We start from the raw sequence: 24,371 nt of genomic DNA on the forward strand, positions 1-24,371 counted from the left end.
AGAAAAAAATCTCAGGTGATTAAACCAACAACTTTTAGAAACAAGTAGGTAAGGTTATATTGTGTCATTCCCATTTTACAGAAGAGAAATTGAGTTTCTGGGAGGTTAAGTGACATGCTCAAAATCATATCATTATTCATTGGCAAAGCTGGATGTAATATTCATATCCAGGATTTCTAATTTTTAATCATTCTGACTGCTTTTATCTAGGAAAAAGACAGGATAAAAATAAAAGGATCCATTTCTTTTTTCTAATTATTTCTCCTTTCTTGGAGCTAACTTTTTAATTGCACAATAAATGACTGAATAGATTTTCTTCTGGTGAGTTTTTTAATTAAATTAGGATTTAATAAGCAATCACGCTGTAATACTATTGAGAAATAGTTGTGTTTACTGGCATATAGAAATATCTGCCCAAGGGAATGATGCCTCATTCCCCATAACACACCTGGACCGATGTGTTAACAAACAAATAAAACATGCATGGTCCTGTCCAAATGATTACAAGAAGGCATGAAATATTTTCCCAGTGTGAAAAAAGCATGGTTCAGTGCATAGTACTATTTGATAAATTTGAGGATTAAAAAAAAAGAGAGAAAAAAATATCAAATGATATTGACCATCTAAAAATGAAAATTGCTATAAGGTTAAGAAAGAAAGATTTTCAAATGTTTGCAAAAACATTGAATTATACCATTTGGAGCTGTAGGGGGACCTCAGAAATCTTCTATGCTAATTCCCTCATCTTGCAGATGAGGAAGAGGTGCAAAGAGGTTAAATAACCTCTTGCCCAGTCTGCAGTGTTACTTATATCAATCAGTCAAAAAAACATACTTAAAAAAAATTTAGATGGTGTATAACTTCCAGGAAAGTGAAGATATCAAAAGCAAAAATATCTTCTTACCTGAGTTATCTGGATATTTCTAGGCAATATGTTACCTGTGTTAGAATTATCCAGAATGGAATTAATTTTCATTTATTTTGTAGTCAGAGGCAGCTTTCAACTAGTGTGTTTAAAAACAAAACCTACTGTAATACTGGATTCTGAAGGTATACAATTGAGTGAGAAAAGGAAGGAAGATGCCATTCACTTTTGCTCCATTCACTCCCTAATATACATTATATTTAAAATCCAAAAACATCAAAAGCGGCAAAGACAGAAGCGATATTGTCACTGGATTATACTACAAACCACCTGGACAGCAAGAAAGAAACCAGGGAAAGAGATCACAATCCTGTCATAAAGACATTATATAATAGTGAGGAGGACTGGAATTATTTGGACATTTGGTCTTTCCTTGTCCCAGATAGAAAAGCTGATTATTTCCTGACTTGACAACAAACATTTCATCTTTCAAAGGGTTGAAAGAGTCAAAAGTAAGTTCCATTTTGGATGTGATCATCACTATCAAAGAGAACTTGGTTGCTGGAATAGAAACTATGAGGGAGAAATGACAGCCTCATCTTTGAATAGGTGTGGGTAAGTGTATGTGAGAAAGAGAAAGGCATCAAGGACTTGTCCAGGGTCACACAGCTAATAAATGTTAAAATGTCTGAGCCTGGATTTAAACTCAAGCCCTCCTGACTCTAGAGGTCACTGGGCCACCCAGCTGCCCCTTAGCTTTTAATTTGTGAAAAGCAAGAAGAGGAAATTTGGGAGTAGATCTGATATACATCTAGCTAGAACCCAAACAAGCAAGAAGAAGTTGATGCCCCAGATTAGTATGAAAATAATAAAAGAATATCTGACTGCCTTTCCTGAGTTCAGGTTGCCAGCCCAGAGGAGTCACCCCAATGTGCCACTGTCAGTGATCCTTTAAAAATGGTGAAGAACTGGAGAGGTATTTACCGAAGAACTTGAGAGGTATTTACCACAGAACTAGGAAATGGCAACATTGTGATTTTCAAAAAAGGGAAGAGAACAGAGCCTTCAGATTGTGAGTTAGTGAGCTTTGCAAATTCCTGGTAATGCACAATTAAAAGAATGGCTAATGAACATTAAAAAAGGAAAGGAAGTGATTACAAGCATTGGTGTCAAGCTAAGGGAAGTTTTTTGCCTTTTCAGTTAGGTTGATCAGACCAATAGAACAAGGGAATGAAGTTGGTATCAAATTTTAGCAAAACATGTTCCAGAATCTCTTGTGCTACTTTTGTGTGCAATATGGAGAGGTATAGGCCAGGTAATAGTGTAATTTGGTAGAATTCCAAACAGCTGAATGGTCAGGTTCCATAAGGAGTCATTAATGATTTAGTCATTAATGACTGAGGCAGCCAGGTGACGGTGGATAGCGGGCTGGACCTAGAGTCAGGAAGACTCTTCTCCCTGAATCCAAATCTGTCTTCAGACATTTACTAGCTGAGTGAACCTGAAAAAAGTCACTTAATCCTGTTTGCCTCGGTATCTTCACCTGTAAAATAATTTAGAGAAGGAAATGGAAAACCACTCCTTTCCCAAGAAAAATCCCAAAATGGGCTACTGAAGAGCTGGACAGGGCTACACAATATTAAAGTTTTGATATCAACTTGGAAGGTCTTCTGCCAAGACCTGGTGCATAGCCCTGTACTGCTTATCATTTTTTTATCCATCAACAAATATTCATTAAGTACCTACTCACAATCCATTAAATTGTGAGTTTCCCGAAGGCAAAAACCGTCCTTTGTCTCTGATTGACTTACTATATGCTTGGCACCGAGCTAGGTGCTGGGGATAGAGGGAGCAAAATGAAACAAGGAATTTATATTCTATTGGTGATTTAGATGAAAGCACTGAGAAATTTGTCTGCAAAATATGAAAATAATAGAAATTTAGGAGGAATAGCTCATATACTAGATGACAAAGTAAGAAGATTAAAAAAAAAAAAAACCGCCCAAAACTTTGAACTCATTGGAAAGTAATGGGTCAAATCTAATATGATGATATTTGATAGGGATAAACTCAAAATCTTATGCTTGGATTAAAAAAAATTCAATTCCACATGGGAGCTGGTGAAGATATGGCTATACAGACTTTGACTGACTTAATGAGTCAGTGTGCTGATATGGAAGCCAATGAGATCAGTGTGAAAAGAGGTAAAGGGTGCAGGATCATTTTTCAGAGTGGGAACTGATTATCTTTCATTAGATGCTCTCCAGGTTAAGAAGAAAGTGAAAGGCCTGGAGTTCATATCATACATACTAGGAATACACATCAGCTAAGGAAGTTTCATCTGCACAAAACTTCAAGATCTGAAGAATTATGTGAAATGGGGATTTAGATTTCTGTATGACCCAACAAGTCAATAGATTGAAAAGAAGCAAATTTAGGCTTGATATAAAGAAAACTTCTTAACAATTATTGTTATTCAACACATTGGACAGAATCACAGAGCTTTCATGTAGCTGAGGATGCTAAAGCATCATTACATATCATCCATTGTCAATATTTTCTTCTTTAAAGCCCTGTATCTTCTACAACCATGCTTCCCAAAGACAGGATGCTATGAATCATGTCATTATTTTCATTCATTGAGTCCCTGGGTAGGTAAAAAGGCCAGTACAAATAGTATGTGCAAGAGATGGACAAAGAGGAATGCAACAGGAAAATAGGGTTTCCCAATTCAGTTTTTAATATGTACATTCTTAAAACAAGCAAACACTTCTTTCTAGTTAAGACAAAAGCCACTTGCTTCCAGGAAAGAGATGGCGATCAATAGTGATACATGCATTTTTTAAATAGTTAAAAATCTGACTCAAACAATAGCCTAACATACTTGTAAGTCAATAGACTAGTTCAGATCAGCAGTGCTCATTCTCTACTTTCACTGGATCAGCTGAGCTATTCTTTTCCAGGAGAACATGGACTCAGCACCTCATAGATATGGAAAACACCCAGGGTCACAAGAAAGCCATTTTCATTAGGACTGCACACATACATAAAGGAGTAATGAAGCAGAACCACAATAGAACCAAACACAATGGAGGTGGTGTGAAACAGGAAGACTCAGGATAAAATATGGAGGTAGAAAGAGTTCATTCAATTGCAGGTACTCACAAATGCTAGACAGGAGATTCTCCACAAGAGGATCAAAGTTTTATATAGTTTTAAAAACTTCTGGGGACAGAGACACTTAGCCTGCAAAAAGTCCATCCTGCTAGGGGACTGCTTAAACTATTTAGAGTTTTTTACCTAAGATGAAATGAATTTTGCCTTGTGGGGATTTGAATGCACTGAAGTAATCTCCCATTGGGACTAGGACACTTTCATTTTATGCCTTATAAATGGCAATTGCTTAATAAATTACTATTGGAATTTAACTGAAATGATCCTGATTCTATTCTCAGGGACTGCACTGAACGAACTTAATAATGCTCCCTCCGAATGTATAAATGAATTAAATAATTCATTCCATGAAATGAAACAAAAATAAATAAATAAATAAAATGAATTAAAGCATCTACCTGTGCTTGAGAGAAAAGCAAGCCAGCTAATGCTCTCAAGGCACTCACATTCTTACGGGATATAACACACACACGTGGACATTTCGGCTCTAAGTGAAATGAAGTCTCACAGAGCTTAGCTTGCAGCAGCACAGCAGATGGTAATGTTGCTTCTTTAGTGTGATTTCCAATGATAAATATCCCATAAGGTTCTTTCTTTCTTTTTTCCCCTGAGGCAATTGGGGTTAAGTGACTTGCCCAGAGTCAGCTAGGAAGTGTTAAGTGTCTAAGATCAGATTTACTCTACAGTCCTCCTGACTTCAGGGCTGTTGCTCTATCCACTGCGCCACCTAGCTGCCTCTTCCCACCCGGTTCTGATGTTGAGTCATTAGACAGCGATAAGGACTTTGGTAGCAGAACAGCTGCTGGTGTATGGCCCCTGGGGAGCAGTTGCCAGGCTGCATCTCCATATTCTCAGGATGATGGGCGAAAGGCCACTGCCCTAGAAGCATGGCTAATCCCAAAGCCATTGGAGTTACGGTCTGCCCTGCCTCTGTCAAGGTGAAAGGCCTGGTCAGGGCCAAGGGCCAGCTGATACGGAGTCTCCTGGCTCAGGGTATCTTGCTGATCTAGCAAAGCAAGCTGACCTGCTTTGTGTGTGACAAGGCCGTTGATCAGCAGTGGGCAGAGATGGCTGGCCTTTTCCCACAAGGAGCTGCTGTCCCATAGTGTTGAGGGCTGAGTTAGAAGCAGTACTGGTGGTCAGGGAGGTGCTATCACTCCCAGAAATCCTGGTGCCATTTGATTGAGCTCCTGAGCACAGTGGCTGTTTCCCCCCTCTTTTTTGTAACCCCCAATGTTTAGCACAGTGCCAAGTACATAGAAGGCACTTAAATATTAACTATCTGACTGCTAGTAGAAGTTGGTCAGTCATTAGCAGCAATTTTCCCCCTCAATGAAGTCTGGCCTGAAGGCAAGGTTTGGGAAATATGTCTATTTAACATAAGGGAATTATATGGGAGCCCTTCTAACAAGCGAAGAATGCTACCATGCCTCTCAAGTCTTCTTTCTTCTAGTTTAAATATAAGCTCCTTTAAATGATTTCTACATGGTATCTTTTTCTAGTCTGCTCACTCACAATTCACCCTCCATGTTGCAGCAAAGTTTGCACTTTCCAGAATTGAACAGAAAATATTCTAGGATACAGAGCTATAGGATAGGGTATAAGAGGATTTCCACCTTCCTTTCTTTAAATACTATGATTATATTTAGACCATACAATGATTTACAAACTATCTGGAAATAAAATAATCATGTGATATATCACAGAAATCACTCTAATAAAAATGTCATTTTGAATCTACATAAAAGCCAGTCTTTTGCCTTCATCATTTTTAGAATCAAAATTCAAGATGCAAGAACATGATTTCTGTTATCTAAAGATATCCCTACTCTCTTTTTCCCCTTTGTTTCTATGACCATTTATTCTTCCAGGACACTCTATGTCCATTACCTATTCACCCTTGTCAGGCTTAACATATTCTAGCATGGAAGGTTGATTTTCCGAAGTTCTATAATTGTAAAAGCAGAACTGAAGACTGAGACAAGGAATATAAGGAGTTTCCTCCTGACGTACATCTCAAGTATTCTATGTATCTTACCTATAAATTGTTCTGTTGGCCAATCAATTGCTATTGCCTTGTTCCTTTACTTGAACTACACATTATGGAAATTGGGGGGGGGGGGGGGGAGGGAAAGAATGCTGGGCCTGAAATCAGGAAGACTCACCTTCCTGAGTTCAAATCTGGCCTCAGATACTTCCAAGCTGCATTACCTAGGTAAGCCACTTAATTTTGTCCACCTCAGTTTCCTTATCTGTAAAATGAGCTGGAGAAGGAAACTGCCAAGAAAACCTCAAGTGGGGATTAGGCAGTTGGACACAATTGAAAGGAATGAACAATGCCAAACACTGTTCCTAGAGGTTTGGGGGAATGGAACCACCTATTTCAGTTCATCCCTTTGCTGCAAGACTTAATAAACTTTTTTCAGTTTTGGCTTTGTTCCTGAACTACAGGAGAAATGTCAGTTTTTCCCAAGGTAAAGCCAGAATCACTAAGTGACAACACCGGGCAAGTCAGTGGGGCCCAATTTTTTAATAGGAAATGTATGCATAGGTTTTCAAGAATCAAACTTAGTTGTCTGCTATCGTCTGCTCATTCATATGCCGATCTAAGGTTTGTTTGTTTTTTTTTTTTAAACTTTTAATGCTTTTGGATTTCAAAACCTTTATTTATATCTGTATAGATGCAGCTTGAATTTTAGAAGTTCTTTTCCCAAATCTGGTATTAATAATCTAGAAAATAAGTGTTAAGGGCCTGAACTAAGGGGGTGACTGCTGAAATAGACACAGGTTTCAACTAAGAGACATGTTACGGAAGTAGAAATAGCAAGATTTGACTATGAACTATCAGATAACAAGAATGAGAGAGATGACTCTTAAAAGAGTCATTGTAAAGATTTTGAGCTTCATGAACACTAGTTGCTGTAATCCAATGGGACAAGGACAAAGAGATACCTTTTAAGTTACAGGAAAATCTAATTTTTACAAGGTCAGTAACAATCTTATCAAAAATAGTGGGGCAGCAAGGTGGTGTAGTGGATAGAGCATCAGCTCTGAATTCAGAAGGACCTGAGTTCAAATCTCATCTCAGACATTTAATGCTTACAAGCTGTGTGACCCTGGGTAAGTCATTTAACCCCAAATACCTAAGCCAAAAAAAAAAAAAAAAAAAAAAAAAAAAAAAAAAAAGAATAAAGAAAAAAAGAAAGAAAGAACAAAAATAGTAATTTCAAGTGGAGGGTGTTCATAAAATATTCCTTATCCTGAATAATCCAAATTGAACATCCTTCAATAAGTAAAATCTGCTTTTTATCTCATTGCTGATTCACTCAGAAAGTTGCTCTCCCATACAGTCTAAACCTCAAACACCATAGTTGATACAAAAAGGTTAATCAGTTATAAACACAATGCCTTCTTCATCAAATTGCCCTTACTTTTTGTTGTTGTTGTTGAGGCAATTGGGGTTAAGTGACTTGCCCAGCACAGCCTAGTCATACAGCTAAGAAGTGTTAAGTGTCTGAGACCAAATTTGAACTCAGATCCTCCTGAATTTAGGGCTGGTGCTCCATCCGTTGTGCCATCTAGTTTCTCTTGCCCTTTCTTTCTAATAGCTTATTTGTAGTAAGAGAGGAAGAGATATCTCTAAACAATACTTAAATTCAAAACTTGACTTTATGTGGAGTTAATACCTATAGGAACTCAGATCTGGAATTTAATTTCTGAAAGGGAAAGAAAGAGGGATAAAATTGTTCATAGAAGTGAATGAAGAAAAGAAAAGAGAAGTGGTGTGCTTTCTCAAACAGTTAACTTGCTGGTACTTTTTTTTTTTTTTTTAAACACACTCACCTACTCTCTTGAAGACTTCAAAAGCAAAAAAGAATTGTCAAAAGCCCTTTTCTTTAATTATTAAAAGGATCCCTGGAAATAATTATGTCTCCTTTTCCCAGCTCAGTAATAATTTATGCTGGGTGAGAAGAAAACTAAATTTTGATTTTATTGAGCTTGAATTTCTTGTGGGGAAAGGTATGTAATTTGTCTAAGGAGTAGAACTAAATAGAGACTTGGATAGGGGTATACCTGTGATTTTACTGATATTTCTAGGAAACTCCTATAATATGACTCAAGGTCAGTATTTTCTTTGTAATTTATAATCATGAAGCAGATGTTTTTATCTTGAAGGCCATGAATTTAGTGGTTCTAAAGGCTGACAGTCATATGGGCTATAAAACTGAGTTCTGGGATTGACCCTGGAGTTATTAATGAAAAAAAAACCCTTTTTAATATAATTGCATTTCTTTATATTTGTTAATCCTTTTAATTTTAAATGTTGAAAAATATTATTCTGAAGAGGGGTCCAAAAGGTAAGTCAGACTAGCAAAGGGGTCCATAATAGAAAATTATGGACAAGAACCCTTGCTGTTGAATGTCTTATGGCACTGGCATTATAAGGGTTATCAAAAGGCAATACTCTACATTTTGTGACTCCTGGATACTACTGCAACCTGTTAAACATTCCCAAGACTTGTGTGTTATTTTGTTTCAGAGCATGTCAGATCTTTAAAGCACTTCTAAGTACTTTCTTCTCCCCTCATTTTGAAAGCTGACATATTTTTTGCCGGTGAAAAGGAGAAGAGGTCTGCATTGAAGCTTCTGGAGAAGAAATAATTAAGTCAAATTCCTTAGGAGGGGGACTACTAGGGCTGAACAGTACTTACACTGCCAGTCAAGACTGATGCATCTGATAATTTTGCTGAAGGTTCAATCTGAAGTAGGCTGGACAATGACTGGGATATAAAGACAATGGGTATCAAAAAACACCTTTTGAAAAAGAGAAACAAGTGAGAAGGAACACAGCGTAATAGATAGAAAATAGACCTTGAATCAACTAGTCCTGAATTTCTATCTTTTACACATAATGCTGTGTGTCCCAAGGCAAGTTTTTTACCTCTCAGTGTACCAGGAAACTCTTTAAGATTATAAATCACAAATCATGTTGATCTACATTGGTAGGATGCTAGCAGATTAAGAACAGCCTTATATTACAGGTCTGGTGAAGGAGTTTGTATTTCATCCTTTAAGTGAAAGAAGTCCCTGATGATTTATTAGTATAATAGTAAAACAGTCAGACCTGCCAGAGATTTCTTTGCTCAATGGTAATCCTAGTATCAATATCCAGCAAGGAGGAATATTTGTCAAAGGTGGCTGGGGTCATGGAAGATCTTATATAAAGAAATATTAAGTGCCACAATCAAGTCCAAAAATAACCCCTGAAATTGCTTTATAACCAGTAAAAACTAGATCTCTCTGCCAAAAGGTGAGAGAGAGAGTAGCCAAGGACAATACCAGCTTAGAGTACAAACTCATTTGCAAAACATTATGGAAGAGTACAAATAGTACTATCTCACAATAGCAAACAAGAAATGGAAAGGACAACACAATTGCAGAAAACTCAGCTTAGAACTCCAATAAACCAGATCATTCCAATAACCTCTTAAGGAACAATAGAAAGATGTGAAATAGAAACATCTGATAACATTTCTACTGCAATGATTTATCACCATTCATGACAAATCAGCTATCACATTTGGCTTCCAATACAGCTCAATATCCTTCGAGGAAGTGGCCATAATAATGCAGAGAATGAAAATGTAAACAGAGTGTGTGGAATTGATGAAATAAAGTCAGGAAGAAATCCATTCTGAAGGCAGCATAATTTTCAAGTTATGCAAAGAACAATTTTTAAGATATCTCAAGGGGAAAAGTTTTAAATGAATGATTAAAGATCATGAATGACATTACTACCTTAAAAAGATAACTTAGAAGAAGATATTTCTTATACATATGTTCACTTGAACATTCCATAATTGATACTAGGATCACCATTGAGCAAGTTCATAAGAAATTATGATCTGTGTAAGTGATATAGGATAATTGACATCAATCAGGGCACATATGAATGAGGGAAAAAAAAGGTGAAATTACATAGCAAAAATGAAGGACAACATGTAGATAGCTTGAATATTTAGTGGTACTTAACAAAATAATAGCAGCTACCATTCAGACAGTGTTTTAAAGTTTGCCAAGCACTTTATATGTGTTACCTTATTTGGTTCTTACAACCACCCTGCTGCTGCTATTAGGAAACAGGTTAAGTGATATACCACACAGGTAAAAATGTTTGGAGTTGGATTTGAACTTAAGTCTTGTAGACACTAAGTCCAGGGCTCTATCTCTCCAATTCTATTAAAATATTAAAGGAGGCCCAAAGAAGGTTTCCAGCATTTTGGTTAGATTCTCCAAGAAAGATCTGTGAAAAAACCTGATAAAGAACTGCCAAAAGAATTGCAGAATGGATCACAAACCACATTGGTAGGTCTGCTTTCAGATCTAGATATATATCAATGAAGATAACTATATACCCATCATGAGTAAACAATGCTGAATTTTTAGCAAGTTACAGTACTGACAATTTTTACAATGAAAGATTTAATTTATGGGGATAAAGTGAGTGGATTAATGATTTTGTTAATGTAATTTATTTAACAATGAGATATTAGAAGAGACTTGGACACAAGTATAACTGTTCTCAAAGTCTGACTGTTTTGTGATCAATCACAGAATCAAATACAGCTACCAAGGAACATCTGTTAGATGTATCTAGGAGACCTGTCACATGAATATTCCACCACAAACATCCTCAGCCCTGTCCTCGGGGGTCAATCTATTTCTACAGCTGTAGTATTACTGTAAACAGAAGCATACCCTCAGTTCTTGACAAATCAGCAGGGAAAAAAATCCCACCCCCCAAATCCCCTAATTACTATCAGAATAGCTCAGGATATAACAATTTCATATGAGAAGATGAGGTAGTGACAGTCACCTTCAAGAACCACTGAGGCTATATATGTTTAGAATAAAGTCCAAGATAGACACCTGAATCTTTCCCCACACATTACGTATCACCCAGGGAAAAATCCAGTTTCTGTCCCCATCCTCTGGTTTTAGTGGATATTTTCCTTATATTTGACAGATGGCAAGATTTTTTTTTTTGCTTATCATAGACTATGAGCTCATATTGGCAGTGGGCAATATTTTTCTTGGGATGAAACTTTTTTCCTTGGGAGTATATCTCAAAAATAGTAAAATAACTTAATGGGAAAATATGATTCCTTTTACATAAATCTATTTACAAACAAATTTTCTGGAACATGGTTCTTTTTGCAAAGTCACATGACATGTTTATACAACATAAATTTGTAAAAAACCTAAAATGTTTTTGTAAAACAAGATTATGTTTCCTTTGGATGAAGCAATGTTTTACCTTTATATTTCTAATAAGTATCTACAAATAGGACATGATGTACTAGTTAGGTGGACATTTCTAGTTTAGTTTTGTTTTAGGGAAAACACTGAATTATAACACTAAAAAGTCAAGTCATTCTTTCTAAATTCAAACATGCACAGAAAATTACCGTCTGAAGTCTTCTTTAATTCAGCTTTCAGTTTTTCCACATTTTCCATTAGTTTTTTGTTTTCTGCATCTGTCATCTGCTCATCCCCCTTGCCAGTTTTCTCCAAGGCCTATTACAAAACAATTTTGCAAGAAATTAATATTCAATGGAATTACGGTGATTTCCCCCTCCCTCCCCCCGCCAGCAAAATGGACATTGAGCAGACTACCCGACTAGATTCATTTTAAATCATGGACTACAATGGAACTGAAACATCCTGAAATGAAAAAGGTGAATCTTTACCAAATTCAAATTCCAGCTTCAATGGGAATTTGAAAGTAAAAAATCTTAATCCAAAACATTAGGTGAGTAACACTATTAAAGAGACAGTTCTTTTATGTCTTGTACACAGTAATAGATACTAATCCTTAGCCAGCTGAATTATCTACCTTATATAACTAGCAGTTCTAATAAAAGTATATAATCATGATCTTTAAGAACAAACAACTAGTAAGAGAAAGCACTTTATTTTTGTTGTTGGGAGGTGGGTCTGCTCTGACAGTATAAAAATGGATTATGGACTACTTCTACACATGGCATTTGGAAAATTCTGACTAAATCATAAGTAATTGTTTTAAATTATTTTTACTCAATATGAAAACTTGACAGTTCAAATTTTATTTAAAAATGAACATGAGAATCCTTGAAATAATTTTTCTTCATTTAATTAGTCTAAAATAGGCAAAAGGAACAAGATTAAATAACAATTTAAAATTATTTAAATTAACTTAAATACTTAATTTTAACTTAAATTAACAAACTTAAAAAAAAAAAAACCCAACAAACAATGAAATGTGACACTCAAAATTTACAACCTTTGTATTTGGATAGAAATTATTAGAAGTACAGTTATAAAAATCTGGCCTATTTCTTATAACAGATATACCAATGTAATTTAAGGTTACCAAAAGATAATAAAACAAAATCATTATTTAAGAAATGAAAAACACCAAAATGATAAAATATATCACTTACTTAAAAGACAATGCAGTCAACTTGATAGTGCTATCTCACATAGAACAATATATGGCTGACAAAGTAAATGGCCATTGATTAGGCTAAATAAGTTGTGTTATATCAATGTAGTGGAATCATTACTGTGCATCAAGAAGTGCTGAGTGTGATACATACAAAGAAATATATAAAGACCTATACAAAGTAAGCTGAGACAAAAAAAAAAATCACTATGACTTTAAACAACAGAATGGTGAATACTGCAGAACTGCAAAGAACAAGCATGATTTAAAGAAGAGATATGAAAAGATACTTCTACCCTACCCTTTTGAAAAGTTGGCACATTGAATATATTTTTAGACATTTTCAATGTATTTATTAGTTTTTTAGATTTTCTCTTTTTTTTCTTTTAAAAATACATATTATATGAATGGCTATCTGAGAAAGGGGAAGAGGGTAAGACACTAGGGATAATTTTAGAGATATAAGCAATATTCAATACAATTAATTACAAAATTTTTTTTTAAAGCATAGTATGATTTGGGGAGGTAGGGTAGCAATAGCACAAATCATGCAAAATTGTACAACATAATTTCCAATAAACTGCAAGTAATGGCAAAGTTGAAAAGTTCCTTTTTTGCCCCAAGCAGATCTAGCAATAAAAGGTTAAGTTTACAGAGAAAAAGTAAAATTCTAGGAAACTTCTATGCAAATGTTACCAGAGAAAAGAGGGAATAAATTTATGTATTTCAATTGCAATGTGGAGGATTCTCCTATTCCAGCAGATTTTTTTCCCCTTGAGGCAATTGGGGTTAAGTGACTTGCCCAGTATCATACAGCTAAGAAGTGTTAAGTGTCTGAGGCCAAATCTGAACTCAGATCCTCCTGACTTCGGGCTGGTGCTCTACACACTGTGTCACCTAGCTGCCAGATTATTTTTTTTTATAAGAAGAACTGGGAAGTTTTTCCAGTTGTTATTTCCTTATCTAAAAATAGAGAAGGTAGAGTGGCAAGGAGGGAGCAGTGATTTATAAGAATATTTATGTTGTCTTTACCAAAACTTATGTCATTTACTTAGAAATACTGGATTGTGTCAGTTTTACAAAATATAAGAGCTGAGATTTTTCACTACTGTGCCTGCCTGACCTAATCTAGCTCAAGGAAAAATATGTCCATTGTATTTTGTGTTACTTGGGTCCCCATGAATTTGATGCTCGATACAAGTTAGTTACCCTGCAATCTAAAAATTAACATCCATAAGCAATTAGGCAAGCTTTTACATTTCCACTCACTTTTTCTTCCATTAGTTTTAGGATTAAAATGTAACAAAATTAAAAGCACTTGACTCTACCCCAATCTAAAAACAGTTAAATAAAAAAGTTGACTTTTTATTTCTATTTTTTCCTGATTCTTAGAAGTTGAGCAAAAAGAACTCTTGGAGATGTTCATGTGAATATTCACATAAACACAGATTCTATAATGAGAAAGGACCTTAGACATTAATCTAATATAATGCCTTTAGTTTGCAGGTGAAAGGACTTGAGGCACAGAGACAGGGTAACTCCAGAAATATAACTATTAAATGTAATAATGAAAATGAAAAATATCTAGGATAATGTGGCTCAACATTTCATTCAAAATAAATAACATGAATTTTAATTCTTTAGCTTTAAATAGGAAAAAATATACTTTAGGAACAATTTAGTACAACAAAGCTATTTTGCCCAATTCATGTCTCTGTTGGGAATTGATAATTTAGCTCACCAGCAGCACTAAATAGCAGTGGTGGGATGGGGTGGGCCCTAGATGATGCCTACATGCCAAGAGGCAGCCATCTACAATAGCACATTACCATATGAGAAGAGAAGTGGAATATGGTACTAGCCTACAAACTCCAAGTCAGCTCAGACTGGGCAGATAGAATAATAAATAAATAACAGGAATCAAGCTATCATATTCAGTGACTGGAGAAAGAAAGGAAACTCTTAAGAGACTTTCTCAATTTTTTTAATTTTGAAGATGCTTTCGTGACATTAATAGATCTGATAACATGACTATTAGTAGTTGCATCATTATTTGTTGATTACGAAAATTCACAATGAAGCTACTATAAATTCAGTTAATATTTTTTAATGGATTTGTATCTTATTATTCTCAACATCTACCTACATTTGATAGTAATAAATTCACATGTAAAACACATTATCCAGGTATGTTTCTTATTTATGGGTTCTGAATATAAATTCATGCTCCCCCTAGCACAATTACCCACAGTTTTCCAAGGGCTGGTCCCCAGAGACACAGAAACACTGGTATAGTGCACAAATTTCTGTATGACCTAATCTAGTTCAAAGAGAAACAGTAAAAACAAATAATACAAAGAGAAGGCCAAGAGTTTAAAAGAGAAAAGAATATTAAACAATTCTATTTTCAGATACTTTCAACCAATGATTTTCTGAGTATATGGATCTATAATTTCATTGCTAAGGAAGTGTGGAAGCTTCAATTTCTAATGCATACCAACTACTCATCTATAAATGAGAAGTTAAAATGATCTGCTCATGGTCACTCAAAGTATCAGAGGCAGGATTTGCACTCAGGTCTTTTTGCCTTCAAAGGCCAGTTCCTTATTATATCACACTGCCTCTCATTAATAAAATTTTTAAAAAAGAGACAATTTATTCTTTCTTGCTGACACGCCCCCCAAATCCCTGAACATGTCTTAAAATCATTGTTTTTTTTTACATTGTGGATTTGCTACAAGTCATTGGGGGATGCAGGTGGTGATAAAAAAATAAATAATAAATACCTGTTTTAGTTTTTCATTCTCTTCCATGTATTTCTTGGCAGCATCATTGTTACTGTCTGCTTGAATTTTCAGCACTCCTTTGATTCCCAATTCTTTGGCCAGCTGAGTAATGAGTGTAACCAGACGTCGCAATACACTAAGAAAAACAAAGGAATTGCAGTCACATAATTAGAACCAATTACTTGTGCTAGGAGTCATATGCAGATAGACACACTTTTAACCTTACTTTCGATATAAATATTCAAACATTAAGGCTTCTATTATACAGTTAGAGACATTCTGAAACCAGTACAAGGAAAAAGGGTGGGAAAGAAAGGGGGACCCATTATAACTCTCTGAGGGCTTACAATAATATCCCCGCAACCCCACAAATCTATCTATCCATTAATCAACTTTATCTCCTTTTTTTAAAATGGAAGAGAACACAGTTGCAGCACAGGTCTGTGATTATTACCAGCGCCTAGAAGCAGGCTAGCAGGTTACAACACTAGAGCGCTTCAGGCTAATAACCAACTAGAACTTGGTACTTATGTAGCATGTGATCATGCGTTCAGTTCCCACTCCCTCTTTCAGATTCCCTCATATATCCCTATATTGCCCTTTCTGTTCTCCCACACCCCTAAATTCCAACTGCTCCATTCCTTCAGTTTTGTCTGTGACAAAGTGGTCCTTCCCTTCACAAAGACAATCCCATTAAATGGACTCCTGATTTCATCCCCATCCTGCATTCTCCAGTAGACTGTTCCCTCAATGACCCCACTTTCTTTAACTTTTAACTTCTTCCTGTACATTGGTTCCTTTCCTTCTACCTTTGAAAATGCTCAAGTCTCATCAATCCTTAAAAAACTTTCACTGGACCCTCCCATCTCTGCAAACCATTATCTCATCTCTCTCAGCCAAATTCTTAGAAATAGCTTTCTACACTTGATGTTTATACTTCCCCTCCTCTCCCTCACTCAACTCACTACAATTTCACCACTCAAATGAAAATCGCTCTTTACAAAGTCACCAATAATTTCATAATTATTAAATGAATGGTCTTTGCGCATTCCTCATCCTTCTTGACTTTTCTGCTGCCTATGATTTTGCTGAGCCCCTCTCTCCTGGACAATCTCCTCTGGTTCTTTTCTTACCTGTGACTGAGTAGGGCCTTGGCATGTATACCAGTAGGTAAGAGCATGGTAGGAAAGGAGACTGAGAAGCATCAGTCATATTCACAACATTATCCTTATTTCTTGGCTCTTCTTGATTCTACTTATCCAGTTCCTGTTGCCAAATTTTATCTTTTCTTCCTCTGCACCATCTCTCATGTCATCCATTTTTCATCACTTACATAGCTTGATAGTCTTAGGCTTGGTGCCTCCATACCTTTCCCTGGATGATTTAATAGCCCTTAATTGTTCTCTCTGCCACAAACTTCTCCTCCAATTTCTCTCCAGAGAACTACAAAAGTCTGTTCTGTAAGGATGCGTCTGACCATATCAGCCCCCACCAGACCCCATTCCCAGGTCAATCTATTGTCTTTAAGATAAACTCCAAACTCCTCAGTTTCGTTTTTAAAGGCTTTGACAAGCAGGGGCCAACTTATTCCTGCACTCGATGGTCCAGCCAAACTGATTTTCTAGCTACTTTCTCTCACCCTATTTTTCCCTTCCTCAACTCCAGACTTTGTATTAGGTGTCATCCTCAACTGGAAAACATTCCTTTCTCACACTTGCCTCTTCGAATCCTTTCCTTTCTTCAAGACTAAGCTAAAGTACCATTTTCTACATTAAGCCTCTTTTTATCCTCCCAACTTCTAGTGATCTTCTCTCCAAACCATCTTGCATTTTTTTCTGTATACATTTGCACTTATGTACATGGCATCTTCACAGATAGAAACATTTCTTGAGAGTAGGGATTGATTCATTTTAGTTTTTGTATCCCCAAAGCCTAGTGCAGTCATAGCCTGGGTCATAGTCAGTATTTATACATATTTGATAATTGATGGATAAGGATAAGACTCGAATCCCTGGTCTCATTAGCATCCTATCACAACTCATGTGCCCAGCATCTCGTTACTGCAAGGTATATCAAGTCACCAGCAAGTCAAGTTGTGTTGCTAATGGGTGAAAAATCCGTCTATTATCTCTTAGATAGCAATTATTTCAATAGTATTTTTAAAGCATATTAAATAAAAAAGAATAGGGGTCGGGGGATTCTTGGGTATTGTGGCAGAAGCAATGAAGGTCACTTCTTGGGACACATTTGAGAAATCCCATGCTGTGTGGACTGGCTTTTCACTTAAGGACTCTTCCTCTGTAGATACTGTAACCTGATCTTGGTGCAGCCATGTCAATTCAATGAAGATACCTAGAATTTTAGGAACCAAGAACAATGGCTAGGAATCCAATTCTCAAATCAGAACTTATATTCTCCAATTTAAGTATGGCAGTGGATTTCTCTGGTATGACAGAGACTGGTTTAATAGGCAGATATTGAGTGTTATAGGAGGTTTCCTTTTAAAGAGTGCATTTTACTTACAGCCACAGAAATAAGGAAAATCCAGAAATGTAAAGATTCCTTTGCGCTCTAAAAAGTTTCATCTGTACATGTTCATAAGCACTAGGATTGCTGCTTGAACTCTTTTCAAGCCCATGACTTATAGAGTACTTCTTCACTTCTCTCACAGCATCTACAAAAGAGGGGGGAAAAAAGCTATCTTGTTGTCTTATACAAAGATGAAAAATATTCAAAAACGTCTTAGATTTAGTCACTGTTTTGCTTGGAAGTTTGTGGAGTTTATAAAGCTCCTCAAGGGTAGGAATTGCACTGTCTCATTTCTTTTTCCTATTATGACTTTCAAGAGCCATATGCTCAATAAACGCTCCAGGAATGACTTTTGGTGGCATTTGAATTCCCAAAGCACTTAAAGACCTGCATAACTCACTTGTCACTTCTATTTACTGACATTGTTAAGCATCTTTTAAAATGACTGGATTCCATTTTCTCAAATAAATAACTTCCAAAGTGTCAGAGAATCTTAACATCAAAAAGGAAATGGGTTTCATCTAAAGCACAAAACATGGGGTGACGATATCTACTTTGATCTACATTTAAGTATTGATTAAACATTTAAATTCTATATTTAAAAAATTCTTACTCAGGTCAGTCATGATTTGAGAGGACTGATGATATTTGCTACCCAATTCTCCTTAAAAGGGAGGTAATGGACTCAAGGTACAGAATAAGACATCTATTTTTCAGATATACCCAATGCAAGAATTTGTTTTGCATGATTATACATATTTGTTATAAAGGTTTTCTTGTTTTTTTAAACTGATGGGGAAAATGGATAGAAATAAAAATAGATTTGTGTTGGCTGAAAAAAGTTAAATTCAAAATAGAAAGGTTTTCTCTCAAAGTTATGCTGTCTTTTACTTCCCCAGACCCCAAAATATTTCTGGGTAGCGTGCAGTGAAAAGAGCATTGGCTTTAGAATTGTGAAACATGTACCAGATTTTAGTCCTATTGTTGCTATTAACTAGCCCAGTGACTTTGAACAAATCAGTACATTACTCGCTCTTAACTTTAATTTCATTGATCTTTAAGAAAGTATTGGACTAGGTATTTTCTAAGTTCCTTCTCCTCTTTAACATCCTAGTAGTTTTCTTTTGCAAAAACTGATAAGGAAGGAATAATCTGCTCAGAAAGGGAGCACCATATAACCAGAGACCACAAAAAAGTATAAAAGATTAAATTCTCTACTTTAAGATTTGCCCTTGGACTTTGAAGCAAAGCAATGGAAACATATGAGCCATATTTTATTTTTGTTGTTCATATGACAATAACCTATCAAGAACTTAGTTTATCTTAGTAAAATGGCAATATATTGTCTTTTTCCATATTTTACCCCCCTAAAAATAAGGACAACAGAGTTAAGAGTAATGATAATAATAGCTTACTCTCTAAGGTTTGTTAAGTCCTTTGACATAATGTGTATAAAGTGCTTTATGAACCATAAATAATTATATAAATGTTGTGATCATGATCATGATTATGAACATAATCTTTATTATCTCTTTTGTTATATAGTCCAACCCCATCATTTTACAGATGAGAGAACAGAGGGCCAGAGAAGTTTACTGATTTGTTCAGGGTCACACAGGTAGCTAGTGGCAAGTCTGAAGGTTGAGCATATATGACCTTTTTTTAGTTTACCAGAAGACAGATCATTCTGTAATTTACACCCAAACTCTGGTGTTCAATTGTTTATTTTTGAGTTGTCGATTTAGAATGAAAATGACATCTTACAAAAACATAATTTTGTATATGACCATAAAATGGCTTGGTTTCTAAGCTGGTCAACAAAAACTTCTTAACTTATAATTTAAAGCTTATTTAAGCAAATACTAAACACTTTCCATTTATTTTTTTAAAAGGCAAAAAACTACAGCTGCAAATGAGCTATACAACGCTCATGGGTCATCCAATGGGATTGAACACACCTTTTATGGGCCAATTTGGGAGTCAACAGGCTGTTTTATACTTCCTGGGGGAGAAAATATGTTGCACTCTGTGTGGGAAATGGGAAGGAGGAAATACATGTATGCCATATCAATGACTAGCAAAGCCTTGAGGCTTTAGTTTTTTCATCTGCACACAGAGATTTGAAACAGCTGATTCAACTCCATAAAATTTAAGACTCCACGCCAGAGATGCTATAGGAACAATTAGACTGAATACAATAGAAGAGGAAATATTCACAAAACAAAGACATCATGACTTTTAAAATCCAAATTCAAGACCTATCTTTAAATCTTAAATTGGAAAAACAAAACCAAAAATAGCTAGAATCCTTTATATACATCCACAGAAGAAGAAATGTACTACTCACCAAGAAACAGAACAATCAACAGGACAATAATTGTAAGGAATGCCTTATTCCAGTAAGTTGCGATTTTACCCCAGAGTGAGAATGTGAAAATCTTCTGCCATCTAGATAGAACACAATAGCAACAACAATACTTTAGGAAAAGGAGGATAGTGGTGGGGTAGTTAAAAGTTTTAAATTAACCAGTAAAAAAATCAAAATTGCAGGAGGGTCTAACTTCTATCACCACTCACAGAGAACTACACAAGAGGATCAGAATCAAATCCCAACTCTGCTACTTTTTAGCTATGTGATTTTGGGGCCTGTCATTTTTAAGGCTCATTTTCCTTACCTAGAAAAAGAACAGAGAAGATTATATGATCTTTTGGATCCCTTCCACTTCTAAAAATGTGACCCTATGTAAGTTATACCCATAAGTAGTTGTTGCAGTTAAAAAAAAAAGATAACAAAAACACCTTAACAGTCTCATGCCCAAGTTGTGAAACTCTTTAAACTCACATCTAGCCTCTGCTGGGCCCTCTCTTGATGTAGACTTCATTTTATTCATCTTTGATTAACCAATACGCTTGGTCGATTTTGTAAGCTTCCTCCTCAAGCCCAGAACTTTATCTCTAGCCTCTTTCTTTTAGCAGATGACTTCACCTCCGGAGAAAATTAAGGTCACCCTTCCAGAGCTCCTTAATCTCTTATACTTCACACCTTAAAACATTTTCATTCACTCCTCCCTCCTCTCAGGGTGACTCCCTATCACATTCCTCAATGCAGCTGTTCCAAAACTTCTCTTCTTTCCTTAAGCCTTTAAATGCACAGCTGCCCTTCTTTCTCATGGATTTCTCTGCCTCCGGGTTAGAGGCCATCAACCAAGAGCCCCTGGCCTACACCCCCAACTTCTGTCTCCACCCCATGTATCATTTTCAGCTCTAATACCACACCCGCACCCACCTTCATGCTCTCCTTATCTTCTTCTTCCCTCCCTATCACTGCCACCAGGCCTGCTCAGGTCTCCCCAAACTCCCTCCCACAAACAAAAGCCTTCTGCTTCGATCAGTGCTTGCCGATTGGCTTCCATTTTCTTCAGGCAACATCCTATGGGTCTTCAATTCACTGCTAACCTCAAGAACCTGGCCAGGAGTCAGGAAGACTCATCTTGAGTTCGAATCTACATACGTTCATATACTGACTGGCTGTGTGACCCTGGGCAAATCACTTAACTCCATTTGCCTCAGTTTCCTCAACTGTAAAATAGCTGAGGGAAATGACAAACTTTTCCAGTTCTTTGCCAAGAAAATTCCAATAGGGTCATGAAGAGTCTGCAAAAAGCAGTTCATACTTATTCTCCACTACCTTATCCTAACTATCATTCCCTCAGTCCTTAACCTCTTAAACTCTGGTTTCTGACCCAACCACTCTACTGAAACTGTTCTCTCAAAGTTTACCAAGAACGAATTACTTTTTTTTACTCTTTATCATCCCTGACCTTCCTGTAGCATCTGATGCTGCTGAGTGAATCCTCTCCATTCTTAAAATTTTAATTTTCACTTGATGTCTGTGTAAGCAATCATTCAGTATCTCACTTCCCCTTTCTCAGCCAAAAACTATGAAAAAGCTTTTTAAATTCTTCGCCACCCTTTTGCAAGCTGGCTTCCTACAACACAATATTCAACTGGAATTGTTCTTTTCAAAGTGACTAGGGATCTCTTACTTGTCCTCTCTCCTTCCTCTCTTCTCTGGGTTTTTCATGACAGTACTGAAGGTAGATATTAATAGATAGGTAGATAGCTCTACATCTAGTCCTAGTCTCTCCCTTGTATTCTGGCCATTCCAAACAATGTCTGAGACATCTTAAACTCAACAAGTTCAAAACTATTCTTTTCCCCCAAAACCTCTCCTCTTCTAAGCACAGCTATTTCTGTTAAAAACACTCCCAACCCTTAATCTCCCAGATCTCTAACTTGATGTTATCCTGCCTAATCCTCACTATTCTACCTTCTCTCTATTCTCTACCCTTCCATCTATTCACATACACATACCTTGGTTCAAGCTCACCTCACTCTTCACCTAGACTTCTGCAATACCTTCCTAACTGGGTCTCCCTGCCTCAAATCTCTCACAGGAGCATACTCTTGCCAAAGACATTTTGTTTGAGTGAACATCAGATACATGTAACTTCCCCAACTCCACTGACTTCTTATTGCTTCTAGAATCACATATAAAGTGCTGTCTAGCTTATAAAGCCCTGGAAAACCTGGCTCCAACCTAATTTCCCAATCTTGTTTATCACCTCACCTCCCAGATTGGCTATCCCACCAAATTGATCTCTGTTTCTTGCATACAACCCCATGTTCCCTTTGGGACTGGTTGTCCTCCATGCTTGGATTGTACTTCTTATCTCTGCCTGCCTCAGAGTCCTTCTCTTCCTTTAAAATAGCTCCAATACCATCATCCACAAGAAGCCATTCCTGATTCCCTCAATTACTTAATGCTTTCTTTTCCAAGCTATCTTATATTTAATCCCTTTGCATATGCCTGGATTAATTTATTTTTCTGTTTGTTGTCTCATCCATTAGAACATAAACTGCTTAGGAGCAGAGCTGTTTCATTCTTTGACTTCCATTCCCAGTGCCAGGCTCTTAGTAGATTCTTTCAAAAAAGCTTGTTAATGAATTCACTGAATGGTCATTTCCCTATTTCCCATTCCTTGGGTTCCATGATACTACTCTCCTGGTTCTCCTCTATAGTGAGTATAGTGGGACACTGATCTGTGTTCAAATCCTGTTATGTATCTACCTTCTTTTTGGACCTGACAATTCATATTGTTCCTCATACTCCTTCCCAGTCTAACCATAGTAAACAAGTCTGAAATGTAAGAGATTCACTAGTCGAGTAATTAGACTCTGGTTTGAGACCTTTCCAAGGGGCAAAGCTCCATATGCTTCTACTTCTTCTGTTTCTAAGGACTAGCTTTAAAAGCTAGTGTGCTCAGTCCAGCTAGAGTTTTCCCTGATAGTAACTTAAAAGTCCTTTCTTAAGATGTTTCCTGAATGCAAAGACTAATTTCTAGTTTAATTTCTTCAAAAAGCTTAATTAACATCAAGTACTTATTTTTTTATTACATGGAACCTCCTTTGCACACTAGTGGAACCAGACACAAAAACAGCACAGAGAAGTAGAAAGTACATCACCACTGGACATTCTAAATGAATCCCTAACTGGAGAACTAGCTGTTGTAGGCCCAAGTAGAGTTGAACAATTACAATTCAAGTAACAGTCCCAAGATTGGGAATCAGGAAGGTGTGTATTCTAATTCAGGCTCAGATGCTTACTGACTGCAGGCAAATCTAACCTCTCTCAGCTTGTTTCTTCCTCTGTAAAATGGGGACAGATTAATAACAGCACTTATCTCACAGAATTATTATGAGGACAATATGTGTTTATACAGATACAATAGCTGATAAATTTTAAAGTGCTATTTACAGTCAGTTCTTAGGCCTCTGTAACTTTGGGTGGACCTTCTTTTGGTATTATGGGGACAAGAATTGATGAGCAAGATGAGCAAGCATGCACTGATTATGATCTTCAAAACGGGAAAGATACCCAACTTGATGAGATCAGATATTCTTGAAATCAAAGATAGCTAAGTAGAACAATGGATAGAGCAGTGGACCTGGAGTCAGGATGTGGGGCCTGTTTAAATGTAGCCTTAGGTACTAACTAGCTGGGCAAATCGCTTCACTTGTCTGTCTCAGGCTCCTCATCTCTAAAATGGGGATAATAAAACACCTAATTTGGTACCAGAATTCTTGTGAGGATCAAGTGAGGTAATATTTGTCAAGTGCTTAAAGCTCTATTTATACACTTTGGATTATTATTATCTGAGAGTTGTATTATATAGTGCAGTGAGTAAACACCTTCATTTTGGGGAATAATTTATACCAATTTTTTCCTGCCTAGCATCTACTTAAAAGTACATCATTTAAAAAGCATGTACATCTTTTCATATATAAATATCTCCCAGAAAAGTTGCATGAAAGATACCTAGAAAAGAGAAATGAGAAAACCGATATTGACAAAAATGAGGAATTAATTTACTCTGACAAAGCCAGGCCTTATGTCCCTCTATTTCCTGTTTTTGAGCAAAAGCTCAAATTTGAATCCTCAGTATTCTACTCAGGAAATTGACCATATTAG

At 36.3% G+C, this 24,371-nt stretch overlaps 1 protein-coding gene across 1 annotated transcript in view; it reads right to left on the reverse strand.

The window, feature by feature from the left end:
* BCAP29 (B cell receptor associated protein 29) overlaps window positions 1-24,371 on the reverse strand; it is a 55,754-nt gene that overhangs the window by 27,223 nt on the left and 4,160 nt on the right. The window contains exons 3-6 of the mRNA XM_051962059.1: window positions 20,187-20,287; window positions 17,834-17,984; window positions 15,311-15,446; window positions 11,509-11,617 (exon numbers count right to left, since the gene is read on the reverse strand). Of these exons, the coding sequence (XP_051818019.1) occupies window positions 11,509-11,617; window positions 15,311-15,446; window positions 17,834-17,984; window positions 20,187-20,287 (497 nt within the window). The remainder of the gene's footprint in view (window positions 1-11,508; window positions 11,618-15,310; window positions 15,447-17,833; window positions 17,985-20,186; window positions 20,288-24,371) is intronic.

This window comes from Antechinus flavipes, chromosome 5 (genome assembly GCF_016432865.1).
Source record: "Antechinus flavipes isolate AdamAnt ecotype Samford, QLD, Australia chromosome 5, AdamAnt_v2, whole genome shotgun sequence".
Taxonomy (NCBI): Eukaryota; Metazoa; Chordata; class Mammalia; order Dasyuromorphia; family Dasyuridae; genus Antechinus; species Antechinus flavipes.